The 18617-nt window shown below is 47.2% G+C and overlaps 1 protein-coding gene across 1 annotated transcript in view; it reads right to left on the bottom strand.

Annotated features, from left to right (window-relative positions):
* Positions 1–18617, bottom strand: part of ABCC5 (ATP binding cassette subfamily C member 5) — a 77773-nt gene that overhangs the window by 20801 nt on the left and 38355 nt on the right. Inside the window, exons 21-30 of the mRNA XM_067301713.1 lie at positions 18196–18349; positions 17922–18050; positions 16408–16594; positions 15571–15660; positions 13151–13340; positions 12331–12490; positions 11799–11877; positions 10872–10985; positions 9565–9729; positions 8242–8325 (exon numbers count right to left, since the gene is read on the bottom strand). Of these exons, the coding sequence (XP_067157814.1) occupies positions 8242–8325; positions 9565–9729; positions 10872–10985; positions 11799–11877; positions 12331–12490; positions 13151–13340; positions 15571–15660; positions 16408–16594; positions 17922–18050; positions 18196–18349 (1352 nt within the window). The remainder of the gene's footprint in view (positions 1–8241; positions 8326–9564; positions 9730–10871; positions 10986–11798; positions 11878–12330; positions 12491–13150; positions 13341–15570; positions 15661–16407; positions 16595–17921; positions 18051–18195; positions 18350–18617) is intronic.

The following is an 18617-nucleotide window of genomic DNA, read 5'->3' as shown; positions in this document are numbered from 1 at the left end:
CTCTTCTCATCTTTTTTCCATGGATAACTTGTAGAAATAAATGGAACCTCCCTCTGCTCTTCTAAAAGCTTCTGACTGTTACTCGTTAGAATGTAAACCGAGGTGCATAAGGCCTGATTTTGTAATCATCTGGCAAAAAAAAACAGGAAAACTGATTTATTTGCAGATTATGTAACTTGTTCTGAAGAATTCAGATGGGGCAGGAGATTTAAAAATTTCACGTTCCTTGCCAACAACTACAACGCGCTTAAAGGACAGGAAACTTTGACACGACCGTCCTGATCAGCGACAAATGGTCTGGAGGGCCCCGGGGACAGAGAAAGAAGGGCGAGTGGCTTAGTCGGCCCAAGCATCGCTTCTAAAGGAGGCTCCGACCACGCAGGGCTGCGAGGCGCTGCACTTCCTCGCTCAGCGAGCAGAGAGGTCGCAGACGACAGACGGGCCCCGCGGAGCGAGCACGGCGGCAGCAGCGGGAAGGGGACAGATGTTGCTTTACAAGCACAAGCCTGGCTGTCAAGCGAGGAGGGCACAGAGGGGAGCAGAGGGGACGGGGGGCGTATAAGGAGAAACCCAACAGCGAAATATTTAGTGCGGCCTTTGCCGCGGAGCCAAGGTGCTTCCCGGACGGCGTATCGCAGCACGCCGCGAAAACCAGCCAACGCTGGCGGGTGACACGCAAGGGCACCGCGGCCTGCTTCGCCCCCCACACCCGCGCCGCGCCGCGGCCCCCTTCCCCTCCGCGGGGCCCGGCCAGGCCCGAGCCCCCCCTCTGCCCCCGGCTGCGGCCCTCGCACCCGGGGAGCCGCCGGGGCCTCGCCAGGCCCCGAGCCCCGCGGAGGGCGGCGGCCCCCGAGGGAACCCGCGGCTCTGAGGGAGGCGGCGGCGGCCCCCGAGGGCGGCGGCCGCGGAGGGCGGCGGGGAGCCCTGAGGGCGGCGGCCGCGGAGGGCGGCGGGGAGCCCTGAGGGGCGCGGGGAGCCCTGAGGGCGGCGGCCGCGGAGGGCGGCGGGGAGCCCTGAGGGCGGCGGCCGCGGAGGGCGGCGGCGGCGCTCGCCTGAGGCGGGCCGGGCTCCCGCCATGTCGGCGCGGGGCGCTGCCTGCGGCGCGGTGAGGCGCGGCACTCACGGCGGGGCCGTCGGCGGTGGTGTAGCGGACGATGATCTGGAAGGGCTGGTGCGGCTGGAGGGCGGCGGGCAGCGAGACGGTGAGGGACGAGCCGTAGTCGGTGAAGGGGTCCACCCTGAAGCCGAGCGGGCAGGCGGCGCTCGGCGGCTGGGCGAAGAGGGGCAGCGGCGGCGGCGGGTCGGCGGCGGGCGGGGGGCTGGCGGGCGGCTCCCCCGGGGCGGCGGCGGGCAGCGGGCCGGCGGCGATGCAGGGCGCCGAGAGGAAGGTGGTGGTGGAGGGCGGGTTGGCGGCGCAGGGCGGCGCGCAAGGCGGCGGCGCCGGCGACGGGCAGGGCGGCGGGGGCAGCGGGGCCGGGGCGGCGGCGGTGGCAGCGGCGGCGGCCTCGGCGGGCGAGAAGGCGAAGGAGCAGGGCGCTTCCCCGGCCGCGGCGCGGCGGTAGGCGGCCGAGAGGACGTGCAAGGCCGGGTGGACGTCCAGCACCAGGGCGCGGGGCTGCGGCCGCAGGGCGCAGAGCTCCAGCACCAGGCAGCCCGCCAGCGCCCGCGCCTCGGGTCGCAGCTCCAGCCCCAGGTGCAGGTGGCGGAGGCTGAAGAGCTGCGAGCTGGAGGCCGACGCCACGTCCGGCGGCGGCTCAGGCGGCGGCGGCGGGGCCGGCGGCGCCTCCGGTCCGGCCGGGGACCCCTTGCGGCAGCAGCACAGGCCGGGCGGCCGGGGAGCCGGAGCCGCCATGGAGCGGCGGCGGCGGAGGCGGCGGCCGCTGCTGCTGCTATGTGAAATCCATGGGCGGGCGGGGAGGAGGGAGGCCCCGGCGGCCGGAGGGACCGGGGCGGGGAGGGGGGAAGGGGCCGCGCAGGCCCCGCGCGGCACCGGCCAAGGGGAGCGCAGGGCCCGGGCCCGGAACAGCCACCGCGGGCCACGGCCGCCAGGCGGCGCGGCGCGGCGCCAGCGGGGGGCGCTGGAGGGCAGCGCCGCGCCGCCCCGCCCGCCTGCTGCGCACGCACCGGGGGCGCGCACCCCCGCGCCGCGCGTGCGCCCCTGCGCGCGCGCCCCCGCGCTGCAGCACCTGTGCGTGCGCGCCCCCGGCCAGGTGTGCTGCCCGCACACACCGTGCCGCAACCCCGCTCCCCCGTGCCTGCATACCTGTGGTCGGCTGTGGTTCTCGCACAATTTGTGCCAGCACACCTATGCCTAGGCGTGCACCTTGCGCACCCCCTCCCATCTTCTGCAGGCATGTACAAGTGGGTCATCCCCCACGCATGCGTGCCTGTGCCCACACATACACACACCCCTGCTACGTGCACGCTTGGGGCTTGGTACCCTGCATGTAAAGCAGAGCCTGCATCCCCCTTGTATGCACACCTCACCCTCATCTATACAGCCCCCCTGCACATGCCCCCTCCTGGCACACACACAAACACACGTATACACCCAGGTCACACACCCTGCACCCAGTCACATACACTACATCCATGCACATGCACATATACCCAGGTCATGTGCCCTGCAGACATGCATGCACACGCAGGTTGCACACTCCTCCACCACACGCACATACACACAAACAGCTCGCACCCCTCCAGCACAAGCAGGCATGTGCCATCCCACATGCAGGGCACCCAGGCCGCGCTCACACGTGTTCACACTGTGCACCCAGGCAGCCCGGGCATGCAGCCGTGCACACTCGCAGCTCTCTGCACGCCCTCTTGCCTGCCCCGACTCATGGCGCGCTGCCCGGCCCTCCCCTCTCCCCCTGCCCAGGGCTCCTGCCACAAGCACTGCTCTGTTCCCCGGCCCTGCTGGGCACACGGGTCCCCGCTGCTCCCGCGCCTGCGCCAGCCCCTGGCACGGCTACAATGCCCTGCTCAGTTCAGCCTGGCCCTCGCCGGCTTCCTCCGGGCGCAGCCTGAATGCTTCGTTTTCGCCTTCCCTCACCCCAGCTCCAAGCCAAACAGCCCCAGCCCTCCGCCCCACGGCTCCCCGCAGCGCTAGCGCCTGCCGCCCTTGCGCCAACCGGGGCCTCTTCCAGGCTTCTCCGTCCAGCTGCTCCCTGCAAAATGCCCCTTCCCCAGCTTCTGCCAGCTCATCCTGCCCCTGCTCACACTCTTCACACCTGCCTCACACCCAGCTGCAAAGAGCCTCCCTCCACCCAGCACCTCCTGTAGCCCCTTTCTGAACTCCTCTCCCGCTTTGGCTGCCCATTGCTGCCCGTCTCCAACACTTGCTTCATCCTGCCCTCAGATCCCATCTCAGACATACCGTACTTTTCCCCAAACCTCCTCCTCTTAAAGGCAAACAGTCACACACCATCCACAACTGCCTTCCTAAATCGGAAGAAGACAGAAACCACAAAAATATCAGCTTTATAGGGCTGCTTGTTTCTCTGTGTGGTAACATGAGGAGACAGTAATCTGGAAGGAAGGAGGTTTGCTGGAACCAAGCGTGATTTGAACCCTGCGCAGCCCAAGGACAGCGTACAGGAAAGCTCTGCACCCTGCACCGACACTTCTGTTCAGCAAGTTATTTTCACGGTTACACTATGCCTACCTCAGCCCCACAGTGAGTCTCCAAGGCCCATCTTTTGGGTGACACAGGAACAATTATTAGCTGGTTGTGGGTTTAATGAACCTGCAGTGGTACATTCAAAAAGCCTCTCAAGTCTAACACCAGCGACAGCAGCAGCTGCATCGTTTTCCAGTTGAGTTTCCACTGTATCATCATACTCGAGGCAGAAACTGTGGCAGCAGCACAATGCAGCTGCTGACTCCAGCTGAACCAAGGGCAAAACCAGGACAAAACAGTATTATCCTAAACCAACCTGAAGCTGGGACTACGAGGAAAACCTTTGTGTGATTGCTTATAGTAGAACACATGCTGCGGTTGCACTAAAAAATGACTCAGTACAAGGCGACATTCAGGCTAATTTGGCTGACGATGGCATTGCAGCCACCCCGCATCATCTCACTTGGCTCTTTTGAAGCATCTTCAAGAAGCAATTTGTTGTCCTCACTCAATCCCCTTCTACATAATAAGAACTCTTTCTGTTCTGCCATCTTTTCTCTCCAAATTCTCCTTTTACAAATCCAATTCTCTCCATTTCTCCTTCCCTCCCAATACTCCTTCCTTAGATCTCAGTTGTACCCATTCACTTTCTGAAGTAACTGCACTTTTCCCAGTTATTCTGTTCCCAGCAATGTACTAAGACCACTTGATCTCCCTCTGGGTTTCATCCAGGGATAATATGCAGACCACAGCCACAGGCCTTTTGGACCTGACCTTGTGCGATCTTCACCACAGATAAAGGTGAAGTCCCTCAGATGTTCAAGCTAGCACAACTTCAGGGTACGACTTTGGACTTAATTATACTGATCTAAATGCGCATTAACTCCACTGGGTAATTTTAGAAGAATCCTACTGGCATTCTGATTGAAGTCCCAAGCAAGTGCAATGTTTCCACTCATCAAATAGATCAGATAAGCAGGAATACAGTCGCTTTAAGTAAAGAGTTTCTAAGCTTATGATAACAAATCAGGATCAGTTGCACTCACTGCAGGTGGACAGAATAAGCAAAACTGATGCAACTAAATTCCCAAGGGCAGGAGCAGTACCGCATCTTTCTCAAGCTGCACATCTGTTGGTCTTGGTCCATGTCCTTTGCTATATACTAAGAATGATGCTATTCTGGGTAGGGTCTCATTAAGGAAACGCCCTGGCCCGATCCTACGGTCTCATTCTGTCCCTTGCAGGATGAAGTCTTCTCCAGGGCACCATGCTATAATCCTAAAGGAGGATCCAATTCCTGATAGTTCCCATCGTCATCAACCCCTTGTAGAATGCTTCAAAGATAAACATATTTCAGTCTCATTGTAAATATTGATGTTTCTTCCTTCCACTTCAATCACAAGGCCCTGGGCCAGGCCTCAGCTTACTCCCAAGATTCAGGACAAAAACCAGTAAAAAATAACTGCTACCTTGGGAGAAACAATACTTCTGTACCATCTATGCGAGATAAGTGCTAAAGTTGGTTAGAGATTACACCACACATAACATTTTCCTCTGGCAAGCTCTCTCCTTATATCCAAAGCAACAATGCGGCAGCTAAAGTTTAATGAAATGGTTGAGCTAATCCATGCTGCCCACAGGGGACTGTTTGCTTGCTCCATCTCCAGCATTTGTTTGACATCTTCTTGAGCCATTTCAGCTTGCTGAACCAGAAGAAAACTATTCCTTTTCTTTGGGAGAGTGCAACTGGGAAGCAGCAATTTGGCGCACTGAATCCTGAGCACAGTTTCATGTCACAGCTATGCCAGTGTCAGAGCTAGCACCTACTGGAAAGAGCAGCCCCACTTCTCCCTTCCAGGTGTGCATTCCTGTCCCCTTCTTTGTACAGCATTCCTGCTTTTGGAGGGTGAATTTTCTGCCAGTTAGCTTTCTGAACTGGGTCAGTGCAGGACCAGGCAAGAGCCAGTGCTGGCATCGGGGAAGCGGAAGAAACTCCCAGCCTGGAAGGAGAAGGAGGACAAGATCAGGATGGCTCCTTTTTGCCTGGATTTCCATTAGCTCAGGTTAGCTGCAAATGAAGCCACCCTCTAACCACAGCAGCACTTGAGCAATGGGTACTTTAGCCCCTTCCTTTTTCCAGGGAAATACTGAAGTTTGTGAGCTCAGTTCTGCAGGGCCCAAGACAGTCTTGTCCTTGGCACAGCTGCTAATGATGACTGAACTGTTTTAACTTCAGACTGAGGCAGAGACACCTCATGTTCTCTCCCTCTGCTTAGGGTATTCAGACTTTAGCCTCAAATTCAAAGCTCAGCCTTTAGGGAAGAAGCAGGACTCTACCTCTTTGGCCTGTTACCCCCGCTCCCTCATGCTTCCTTCCAGCATCTTTTTGTCCTCAAGTTCTTATTCAAACAAGAACTGCCCTTTAGCTGGGTGTTCTTTGCAGGTAGACTATTACTTGTCCCTTTCCTAACTGCAACATACAGTCACTCTGCTCCTTGAATGGAGCAACACTGAGAAAAACAGTGGCTGGTCCCTGACACACAGAGTAAACTTGGTGCCAGGCCCACAAGCAAGGTAAGATTTATGCTAGTTAGTTCTTCCTTGGGACAAGGCTGAGTAAAAGATAACTACAAACAAGTGATGCTTCATGCACTGCTATCTTCAAGCCACAGCCCGAGGTCTGTTAACACCTCGATGTGCCTGGGGAATCAGTAGGTAGAAATGGTTGCCATCAGGATCTCCAATATTACACTTGTTACTGCAAGTTTGCAGACATGTCATAATATAAACAGTAACAGCTCTAGGTAAAGAAAGTGGAAAAACCTGGACCTAAGGAGGACCTTCTTCATTCCATCTGACCTCCCTCTTGCTACTTGGCTTGAGTACTTGCACTATAAGCTATCACCCCATGCCCTTCCCAACACTTAAACATACACATATTGCAAGCCACCCTCATCTCAGAGGGCACAAAAATAACCCCCCACACTTTAAAAGAAACACTTCTACTCTGAAGAAAAAAATTAAGTCCAAGTACATAGACAAGGAAAAAACCCAGCCTGTAAAAACTGCCCCCCAGGGCTCAGAAAGGTGAGAAGTGATTTATGTGCCCAAAATAAACCACTTAAGCCAATAAAATTTACAAAACCCAAAATAGTTTTATTTACCTTTCAGATTTTTGCCTCGACGAGACATTTTGCAAACATGCTAAGGCTACAAAATGTCCAAGTTGACAAAGACATGCAACGCTGACCATTCAATAAGTCACAGCTATTATAGTAGCAACCGTGCCCACCTGGGCCACAGGTCCCATAAAACAGGGATGGTGTACAGTGATTCATGGTAACGTACTACACAGGACCCAGTAACCTGAGGTAGGTCTCTTTACAGTAAGAAAACAACGTCCTACACCAGTGTTACATCCTGATCAGCAGGAACCTGTTTAAAGTTCCAGAAGACTTGGGGTGGGGGACTGTTTCCTTAACAAGTGTGCAATAAAGAAACAGGAAATATTGATGTAATTTAACCTTAGTATAAGTGAGCAGAACAACAGATTAGTGTCACCCATGCCAATGAAAGCCAACCTAAATCTCTGAGCAGCATTAGCAGATTCAAGATAAAGGAGGCAGTCAGCTGGAGCAACTCTGAAAAGGCTTTCCTGCTAGCATACAGGATATAGATTTGAACCTTATGATTAATTTGTTAGATCATTCCATGAACATTTAGATTCTGGTTGCGTGTTAGATCAGCGAAGCAGGAAAAGCTTGGGTTCTCTTGTATGAAAATAAACCCTGCTGATACAGTAAGAAATACCGTATCAGGACACTGAGAAAATGAGGCCTTAATGTGACCCAGAAGTGGTTCTCTCCCCAAACCACTCAAGAGATCACCAAAACCCTGCTTTGGGAAAGCATCATGGGAGGCAGCAGCTGCTGCCGTGGTGAACATTAGCAATGCTCCAAATAGCTTTGATAAATTACAATGCAATAGAGTTACACCACAGAGCTCTTCTCCTCTGCGCTAGACGACAATGATGGGACAATAAAAGACACTATTGCAAAGCTTCACTTCCACTCAGACACGCAGAAAATCTGGCACTAGGAAAAGACCAACTGTAAGAGACAAAATGGTGTCTGATACAGTCTGATAACAAAGCCAGATCTCTGGTACCATAAACTGTACAAAAATGATAGAAAAGAATATGCACTGTTATTAATACAGTGCTTATTTTAATATAAAATAAACAGCTTACATTTCCACTGTAAATATAGGCTATATACAGAATTATGTATAGATATAGCTACATGTATAAAGCTTCATTATAGGCCTCTGATACATTTATAACTATGGCTCCCTGAGCCATTTGTAGAGTGCATTTAATAACAAAAAATTTAGTATTATGATTATGGAATAAATACAGTAATAAAACCATGAAGAATTCTTCTTCTGACAGGGTTTTAAAAACTCTCTGGCTTGACACATTGTGCTAAAACTTAAAAAATGAAAAGGCAATAATCTGCTTGGAGGAGAAAGAGGAAGAAGAGCTGGCCTGCCACAGGCAGGGAGTGGAGCCCTCCAAAATAAAAGTGACTTTGCCCTGAATTTTAGCCCTTGACAGCAACCTTGTTCTCCGCAGCAGCAAACATAGCATAGAAGCGTGAGTTCTCATTGGCCAGAAGGGCAGACGGCGTGTCGAATTCCACTACCTAAAAGCAAACAAGGCAGGTAAAGTTCATTAGTAAAATCCAGCAGAAAATGTGTTCCCACCCTTGGACTTGTGACACTGCAGTAGAGAAGCCAAAATATAGTGGACAATATCCTAAGCTCATTTAGAGTCTGGCTTCAGGCTGCAATAGGCTTTTGCCCTGGAAACCTATGCTGTTTTGGGGGACCAAGGAACCTGCTTTGGTTGTCTTGTAATTTTATTAGCATACCGAGAATTTTTTTCTAATTTAAAATAAAGGAAGAAGCATGTTCTAAAGAGCACTATGTCACTCTACAAATACACATGGGGACAATTAGGAGAAGTTAAGAAATTCCCTCATTAGTAAATAATTCAATTCCTCTCCCTCTAGCCTTGGAAAACTGAAGATGGCTCCTGACTGGCTCCCAGCATCAACCAGAGTATGAAAAAGGATTAATGCTCCTAGTTTCCTACTGACTTAGGATGCAAGAGTAAATTTGTGTCTTCTTATTACAGCATGGTAAGTCTCTGCATGCCAGTAGAATACAAACAGCAAGAAGGAACCAAGAAAGCTCAGGCTATAATCGCCAAGAATGAGGGACATTAAGAACATCCAGACTGTATTTCAGAAAAATGCTTCCTGAGACAAAGTCTTGTTTAGATGAGACAACAGGCAGTAAAAGTGTGTGTTTATGCATACATACTATACCTGCGATGCTTCAAATTAGATCAGACAAACACTGGGACTATCCAGCAGGAAGCAGCCTCCAGTGGCTCTGGCAAACAGACTGAGGCAGATGCTATGGACTTTTCCTTGTCTGCCTTCACTACCCTCAAGAGGCTTGCCAAATTTCCTACACTTGATTTAACTGTTTATAGCCCCCACATGGAAGCCTGAAAAGGGGGGAGATGTACCTCTCATATGCCTGTTTGATAGGCATACGTCACGAAAATAATGGGAGACTGCCACTGAGCCCCAGCAGAGATGCTTACATTATTAATCTACTCAGGGTGTTTTTAAAATCGTTTAAAAGAGACTGTTTCTCAAAGGTACTTCTTCATAGTGTAAACCAAATTTTGCCCTCTTTGATCTTGTCGCAATAAGATAATCATTGATTCTGATGGAGAATTATTGCCAAGAATGTGAATGAGCACGCAGGATTTTCTACAGTGCGATACCAGCTATTCCTTTAGCTCAGCTTACATATATGGCACCACCAAATAGCACCAGGAACTGCAGCCACAAACTTTTTCTGCTTACCTGTCCTTGTGTTAGCACCATGATCCGATCGGAGCCCAGTACAGTATGCAGGCGATGAGCAATTGTCAGCATAGTACAGTCTGCAAATGCCTCTCTGATAGTCTCCTGAATCAGTAAGTCGGTCTCTGTGTCCATAGCAGCTGTAGCTTCATCCAGTATCAAAATCTGAAAGCAGCAGATAATCCTGCCTGTTACTCCATAGTAACTCTTTCCTTCCCTGAACATAAAAATATGCAGAGTGCGCAGAATTACCAAGACAGAGTTGCCACAACTGGCAATCCTTACAGACCTGTAGTCAGAAAGGCAGTTTTTATAACACATCCTTTTAGCTTTCCTTAGGTAATTCCACAAAGTTACCCTATGGATCACACTTGCATTTTACGGTCACATCCTGCAGCCATAAGACATATGGGTTCTAACCTGGGCCTCAAGCTTCTACCAACTTTGGGTTTTACATTCAGTAAAATTTGTATTTGAGATTAAGCTGCTGATAAACTAGTCTGACACGGCTTCGGTGGTGACAGTTCCTTCTGGAATCAGTCAGTACTAATTAGGCTTAACAGCTTTCTTAGTTTGGAAGGAATTAACTTTCCTCTCTGACTCAGACGTACATTGATTGGGAGTATTGTCTTGACAAAGCTTTTGGTGGTGTTGTCGAAGCTATGCTAGACTTGTTTTGGGCACCTACTACAGACAGAGTAAAACTAACTCCTGCTAAGCAGCCTGGCTTGTCCCGTACTGTTCTTTAAAACAGATGCAGAGTGAACCTTAAAATATTATGGGGTACATTTTTAAGAAAAAAGGATGGTTAATTCAGAGACCTGACAAGTCTCAACCCAAATAAAAGTCCTTTTTCACTGAAGTTATTATTTGGCTTCCACTCCTGAAACAATAAAAGCCTTTTTAACTTCACTGGCACAGAGTGGTCCCAAATTCCACTAGGAAACTGCATTTTAGTGGAACACCAAGCAGAAGGAAAGTGCTTGGCTGACATTTACAAAAGGTGGAAGAAGGAAAGAATCTGATGGTCATCAGCATCAGGACAGACACTACAGCTAAATCACTAGGCCTGTCTGACATACAGTTATTAACACTAACAAGCAATGCCCTTCTGATGGCAGGACATTACAGCAGCTGGTAGATGGCTACCTAAGCCTTCCTGCTTTTCCTAAACCCTACACCCTTCTCTGAGTCACACTAACTGTTGGTGTGATTCCTCTGACAGAGGGAATGAAAACTCGGCACAGAGTTTTGCTCAGCGCTGTCCGTTTGATATCACCAGCTATTTCCTCCATCCATATACTCACCTTGCAGCGACGCAGCAGAGCTCTCGCTATGCACAGTAACTGTCTCTCTCCAACTGAAAAGTTTTCCCCGTTTTCCATCACTTCTGATTCAAGTTTCATGGGCAGCTGGGCAACCTGTGTGGAAAGCAGAGGGGAGAAGCTTAGAGCATTGCACAGGTTTTCTGCATCTCCACAGCATGAGACAAATAGTTGCTCCTTCCTCCCCCCAAGTCTGATTTTGCCCATGTTCCAAAATATCCATCACGCTTTGTTGTCCATCTCACCCTTTCTCTGTTGGGTAAATTATTAGCAAGCAAATAATGCTAGAGCAACAATACAACATTAGACCTGCTCAAGTCTTAAGTACGAAATGTTCGATTTCTTTAATAAAAAACAAAAAAAAGCCAACAACTTTCTTACTGAGAGTAAAGAGTGAACCTAGTTCCTGCAGAAATTACAGCCTACATTCTATAGCCACACATACAGCCTTATGCCATTCAACTTGCACAAAAAGAAGAGATGGAAATGTCATGGCAGTGAGACTTGCTGCAGAGGGCAGATATATCTGTCCTCACAAAGGAGGGATTTTAATTTCAGTATATGTGTGTATGTGTACACTCACAAATCTAAATACAGCATGCACACCTGTCTACCTCCCTATCAAAGGCACATCCAGGAAAATATCACTTCTGAAATATCACAGACCTTAGGAGTCCCTGTGAAAAAGCACTACCCTGCTATGCTAGATGCTGAAGAAATACATATCCAAAATATGGTACCTTCTCCAAAAAGTTCACAGTATCAGTATTAGAAAATTAAGCATAACCAGTGAGGGGAAAAAAAGTGCAAAGAACTTTATCTGAATGTCTCTGAAGTAGCTATTAATGGAACATATATGTTTGAAAGCCAAGACATAAACATGTCTCTCTCAGGGCACATCATACTTACACATTCCTTCATGTGAGTCCTTTCCAAAGCATCCCAGATTTGTTCCTCACTGTACTGATTGAAAGGATCCAAGTTTGACCTAGAGAGGGAAGAAGAAAGCATAACCAGAATTTGTACTGGTTCAGCAATGAATGGCAAAACTGCGGTGTGTGTGTGTCCACATGGGCAGCTCACATCTAGCCCTCCACTAACAGAATTTCCTTGCCAAGGAAATCAGATCTCCCAGTACATTAGGGTTAAAGTAGTCAAACAACAGCAGAGTAGAGAAATGGAAGACAAAGATGCAAAAATATCAAGCAAGCTTAAAGGAAAAGCAAAGGTTCCCTAGAAGATGATCACACCCAGTTCTGCATTGGGTCAGTTAAACCATATACCTCTGCTTTTTTGTGTCAAAAACGGAGAACAGAAGCAGATAGCCCTTGAACACCCATGTTCTATGTCCAAATTAACACATCTCACCAGGCAACTATTTGAGTTCAGTATGAGCTGGTAGCCCTCTTTGTCCTTCTTGTTATTTTGTGATCTCACTAACCTCACAGTGCCACTGAACAGCACAGGTTCCTGAGGAATTATTGAGAGTTTGCTGCGAAGATCTGCTAAACCAATGTCATTTATTTTCACTCCATCAATTTTAATGCAGCCTCCAGACAGTTCAACCAGACGAAACAGTGCCATTCCAAGAGAAGATTTCCCTGAAGAGGAGACAGGAGAAAAGATACTAGTCATAGCAGCCAATAGAGATGAGACAGCATTTTAAAAGCACGAGGAGTAAGAAACATTAAAGTGTTTTAAAACATCATAAAGTTGATGGCAAACAATGCTGGTAAGTAATCCAGACAGGAAAGGGGGTTCAGCATTTAAACTTCTAAACCATATTAATTGTTCATTTAGAAACTCCACTTTGCAGCTGGTTTACACCATCTCGCATACTAGTTTTTTTGATTCTTTACATTATGGACTTCCAAGACATCTTAGAGCCACATGTAGCTGACAGCATCTGTATAAACAACTTTGAGAAAGTCAACTAAAGTGCAGTAAGCATACTGTGGATAGTGTTCTGTGCTGATCAACAGCTTGGGATGTTAAGTATTACAAGCATACTAGCTCAGGCATAGCAGGATTTCCCTCTTTAAATGAAAACTTGGGTTTTTTAATTGCTTATGAGGATCCTGCTTGCATATATGCATGTGAACAGAATCCATCACTGACAGACTGCTGAACCATTCCTGGGCAGTTAACAATCAATCCAACAATTCTTTCAGATACTCAGAGAAAAAAAACACTATAACTGCCCAGCTCTGTTACCACTCTGTAAAGTCAGTGGTTTAATTCTGCCCAGTATTTTTCCTCACCTGAGCCTGTCCGTCCCACAATGCCGATCTTTTCCTTTGGTTTGATGGTAAAGGACACTTTCTTCAGCACTAGAGGGAGGTTCTCTCGGTACCGCATCTCTGCATTTTCAAAAACAACTTCACCTTCCTGTGGCCAGTCCAGAGGAGGAGTTTTATTCTTAATTCGAGCCGGAGCTTCCAAGGAAAGAGTCTTTAAAACAAAAATAAAAGTCGACTTTCCAGTAAACAAAACACCAGAGAGGAAAAATTATCAGCTGCGGCTTTCAGCAGGAGCTCTTCCCTGCAGAGTCTGCCCATGTCAGTGTAATGGCAGTTTATGATTAGCAGTGTGGCTGGATGTCAGCCCAGTGAGTCAGAAGGGATTTCCCAATCTCTTACTGGTTTGCTGTGTTACGCTCAACACACTGCTATTCCCCTCCTGTTGCTGTGATGACGACGCTGGCTTTCACAACAATGTTTTTATGCAATACATTTTGAAATCTATCTTAAGTCTATTATTTATCGGCACAATTCTTATGAGTTTGTGGGAGTTTCAAAGACTGAATGGCTTCTGGAGGCACTATCTGCAGCATTTCTATGCCTCATTTGCTATACCGTGCCACAGTCACATGTCTCAGGTCTGATAGGCATCCACATGACATGTTGCATTTTCACAGCAGTTGTTTTGTATCAGTGTTATCCCCCTTCTCTCCCTCACTGTCCCCTGTCCTGCTGGCTCACTGAGTCAGTTTGGCTCCTTGCACAGCTTGCTTTTGCAGTTACACTCTGACCTTTAATAGGTTCCTCGTTAAGCAGTTCAGATTAAACAGGGGAAAAAAAAAAGCCTGAAAATCAAACATGCATCTCCAGCTTACTTAAAAAGAGTCAAGGTCACTTTCCCATATTTGGCACCAGCTGTCTCTGAGCAAACAACAAATCCTAGCATGAGATTAACTTTGCACACCTACAAAGTAAGCACCCCCACCTAAATCAGGCCTGTCAACTCCTTTATAGTCATTATAAAGAAACTAGCATTTCATGAGTGTGATTTTCCTCATTCTAATATAAGCATTCAGAAAAGGTCAGATGAATTGCCCTCTGGAAGCAGCCATTTCCTACACTGACTATAGGGAGATCCTGCAGGGACTCTGTCAGTTGTGGACATCTGCAATAGCCGAACTTAGAGGCAGATTAATTGCACTCCAAAGATTTGACAGAAACACTGATCCTTTACAACAGTACTCCGATTCTTTGAGCTTGGTGCTGACAAAAGCAGTCTCTGTGCCACAGTGAAAGAAACCAAACCTAGGACTTGGTGAGACCCAATGTGCAGGGTGTTTCACTGTTGACCCACCCTTCATTTTAGAATCAAACTAGTTTTACACTGTTTCATAATAAAATAGCTGTCTAGACACCAAAATAAGAAAAATCATGGAAAGTGTTGCTTAATAAGAAAGCCACAATCACAGATGGTAAAACAGCCTACAGCTATCAATTTTGCCACTGAAAGGCTGCAATGTTTAAAATTAAATTTATGTTTTATTCTCTATTAAATGCACAGTCTAAGAAAACTTGTATAAGTATTGACTACTAAAAAGCCCAGATTTACCAAATGGATACATCTCCCTCTGGAGTTCAGGAGTGTATACATGTGGGAGGCTGAAAAGCCTTCCACCTTACAGATCAGACCCAGTATATGGCTTTCTCCTGGCTAGACTTTCCCATGATACTAACTCTTTCCTTACTGAAGACAACTTTGTTCATCCATACCCACTTCTGCACACACAAATCTTAGTCCTGGAGAAAGGGTTGCAGATAACCAGGGTAACGACAACTTGCTATGCAGTTAGCTTAGCACATTTATCATGTTTACAAACATAGTATGCTAAGTAAAGGCTAACCTGACTTGTTTTTTTAAAAATATAGCAATATGTTATAGCAGACAGCTGTGTGAAAAGTAGTAGACTCATTAGGATGAACCAGAATTACACATAAAACAAGTTAACAGTTAACTGTATTTAAGCAAAGTAGTTCCATTCAGTTTGGAATTAAGTGAAAATGCCAGAACACCATTCTTTTATTGTAAAATACTGTATTTAATTCCCAGTTACCCCTTTCACGCACGAACCCCACTCTTTCTCGAGGATGTCTGCAAACTTTCAATATCCACATTTAACTTCAGTAATGCCAGGCAAAACCCCTGTCAGCTTAGTTACCAACCAACCAACTCTTGTGCCATTGACCCTGTCAGTGCCTATATACACACTTCATAGAACAAATCCACTCTACAGTGTTGCAAACGCTTTTGCCTGTAGTGTAAGATCAGAAACATACTTTCTGTACGAAGGCAGACCACAGCCAACTTCCTTTTACCTTATGCCAGCAACATAAATAGCAACAAGAAATTTTACAACAAGCAGTCAAAGGCATCATTGTCGTACCTTGATGTAGTGATCAATTCTCTCCACTGAGGTGAAGCGAGCTTCTGTTTCTGAAGCAAGTCTGACTGTAAACTGGAATAACCCTGTTAACTGGGGTGATGGGAAGAAAGAGACCAAAGTTTAGAGAGCTGTGATGGGATTTATTATTGTATAAAGAGACTAATCTAATCAGTACTTGATATAACTTGGATGCCTTGATGCAAAGTAGTCTTTCTTTAGGCAGCTTAAGTTGAAACAGCTTTAAAATAACGATAATTTATGAATCATTTGGAAAGCCAGCAGCTTAGAACAGTTTCCCACAAGAAATAGCTTAGAATATTAGCAACCTATGTTTTGCAATTTCTCCTTATTACCACCAGGAGGCAGAAAAGGCCAAACAACGGATCTAATTCAGGCATACTGAGCCCCAAAGTGTTAAATCCCACAGGGCTGAGGTACTGGATGTTGTGTGCTGTGTAGTTATATCACAAGCAATACACCAGAATGCCTTAAGACATCAGCTGGGCAGATGCCTAATGGACCATGAATCTAAACACCGGAAATATCCAGGAAAAGTGTGCAGCATGCTATAAAGAGCCTCACATGCTTCCTACTTCAGCATTTAGAAAGAGGCAGCTCCCCAAAACAATAACCTGAAGTACCTAGCTCCTCCTCATTTGTCACTGACTGCTAGCGAAAGGTTCTGACCCTGAATCGCTTCCCTCCCCCCATTACCAAAAAGATCTAACAGTATCTTTTTCCATTACAGTGCATTAAGGAAAGTTTCCATGAGGTCTTGATTAGTGTTAATTACATTAAATTCAGACATTATATATTACAGTATATGAACAAACTCACCTGCACAGCATATGAGATAGCCAGCCCAGCATAGGCAGGAGGAATCTGGCCATGCATTAAGACAATCATAAGGCCAGTGGTTGTAATGAGAGCAATGCTGATAATGTCCAGTCGTACAGCCAGCCAGCGCATTGCACAGCTGAACAGGTAAAATGGTGCCTGATTGTCATCTAGCAGCTCCTGATACCTGGAGTAAAACGGGAGATATTAGTAGACTGCCAAAAGCCTGAAATTCTACAAATAGCACAGCTGCTTTCACCCCTGCTCCAGCATCAGAATTTGGAGCGGGAAGACTAGTCAGTCTTTAGCAAAAAGTCTCAAGCCAAGTCACAAATGTATTTACAAACACTCCTGAATAATGCAGGATATCTAGTTATTTCAAACTCTCAGAAATAAGTTTCTGTGTACAACAAGTTATTAGAGGTGAATTAGAATTTAGGGACATTACAGACGCTTTCACCATGCAACCTATGCAAGATTTTTCCGAGGACACTCAATAGCTAGAAATTACTCCACACACAAAAGCAGCAGTGGAGTAGGAACAGAGTATGTGCTTTTTACACACAAGTGTAAAAGTAAAATTACAGTAAACATGATAGGAGTATTGACACCAATTAAAACACATTAATAACCATTTGATTTACAATCCTGACCCTGTAAAGCTGAGAAAGTACATTTAAAGGGAGATGGTTTGAGAGATTTACAAAGCCAGCAAACCAGCTTTTCTGATCCTGCAACACAGCTTCACACCAGCCACAGTTGCACAAACGCCTGAAGGGCCTTAGTACCTAGCATCAGCTATGCTAAGGGACAGCTATTTGCAACTCTGTAACCTTCTATCTAAGCTGCTGTGGCAGTTTTCCCTGTGTTCCCATGCTAGTGTTCTGATGACCTTGCACCTGCAAAACTCTGATACTGTTATGGCGCATTCTCATGGGAAGCAACCACCATTGGCCTGAGAAACCCCTCACTTTCCTTCCCTTCTTGTTTTGCAGATTTTGATTTATACTAGAGAAAACCGAGCACAATGCACAAGGTAGATAACAGTCACTTAAACACTTGATAAATACTATCCAATTATACAGGTGCATAGAGACCTAACAACTCATCGATACCAATACTGAGGCTTAATTAGCATGCTCCCACAAATGCTAATAGCATTACACGCAGAAACAACCAAAAAGGAGTATGAGCAGGTCCTGATGAAAATGCGTATAGTACTATGAGAAACCCATGGCTAAAGAGTTGCCCTCATCATAACTACCTGCTGCACTGGAGAGAACCCCCAGAGGAGGCCATTCACATGAGACCCTGCCACTACTCTTCTGGGTTGACCACTGGGGAGTTTTCTCTTTCCCTTCTCTCTCTCTCTCTCCATTTTTCTCTAAAAGTAACTTTCACCATTAGAGTCGATGTATGCTGTCAACTACAGACCCTGCTAATAAATTTTTCTGCAAGTAAACCTCTCTCAGTGCTTTGTGCACCAGTGCTCTTAGCTGACTATCTGGACTGACCTGTGCAGGAATTCTTGTCCTTTGTGATAGGCATGGATGGTGGAGAGACCCTGTATGCTAGATGTGATGTGAGACAGGAATGGAGATTGTGTGATGTTGTCCAGACGCTTCAGCTCTCGAATAAAGACTCTGGAAGAAAAGAAACAGTTTTAAGCAACATGTACAACCGTCATATGCAACCACTATACTGATGTGTGTATACTTGAAGAACCACATGTCCCTGCTGACAGGTCAAAGCATCTCTACTGTTAGTTAAAGCAGTTGGTACACTTACCTAGACACAACATGCAGAACTGTGAACAGGATAATGAGGGGCCCCACTGCCACCAGGAACCAGGGAAAAACTCCAGAAATCACCCCCACACAGAAGAACACAAGAATGACATTCTGGATGAACATTTCAGCTTGAAATGGCAAACGAACATCAACTGGAAAAGATGGAAGGAAAAGAGGGAGGGTCTTGAGAACAGAAGGCTAAAACAACCTAAATAAAGTAATTCAGTCCAACAGTATAGCATCACTGACAAGGACAATAGCTGCCTATGGCTTATTTAAATGTGAAACATACATTATCATTAGGGGTGTTTTTATCTTCTGAAATGCTAGTAATCTTTCTAATTATGCCCATTTGCAAGAAATAGCACTGATGCCACTCTGACCTAATTACCAGCTTTACTGTGCATCAGCTTCACCCTG

Source organism: Apteryx mantelli, chromosome 9, assembly GCF_036417845.1.
Source record: "Apteryx mantelli isolate bAptMan1 chromosome 9, bAptMan1.hap1, whole genome shotgun sequence".
Lineage (NCBI taxonomy): Eukaryota > Metazoa > Chordata > Aves > Apterygiformes > Apterygidae > Apteryx > Apteryx mantelli.
Note: the sequence above shows the minus strand (reverse complement) of the source record. Positions and strands in the feature narration are given on the sequence as shown.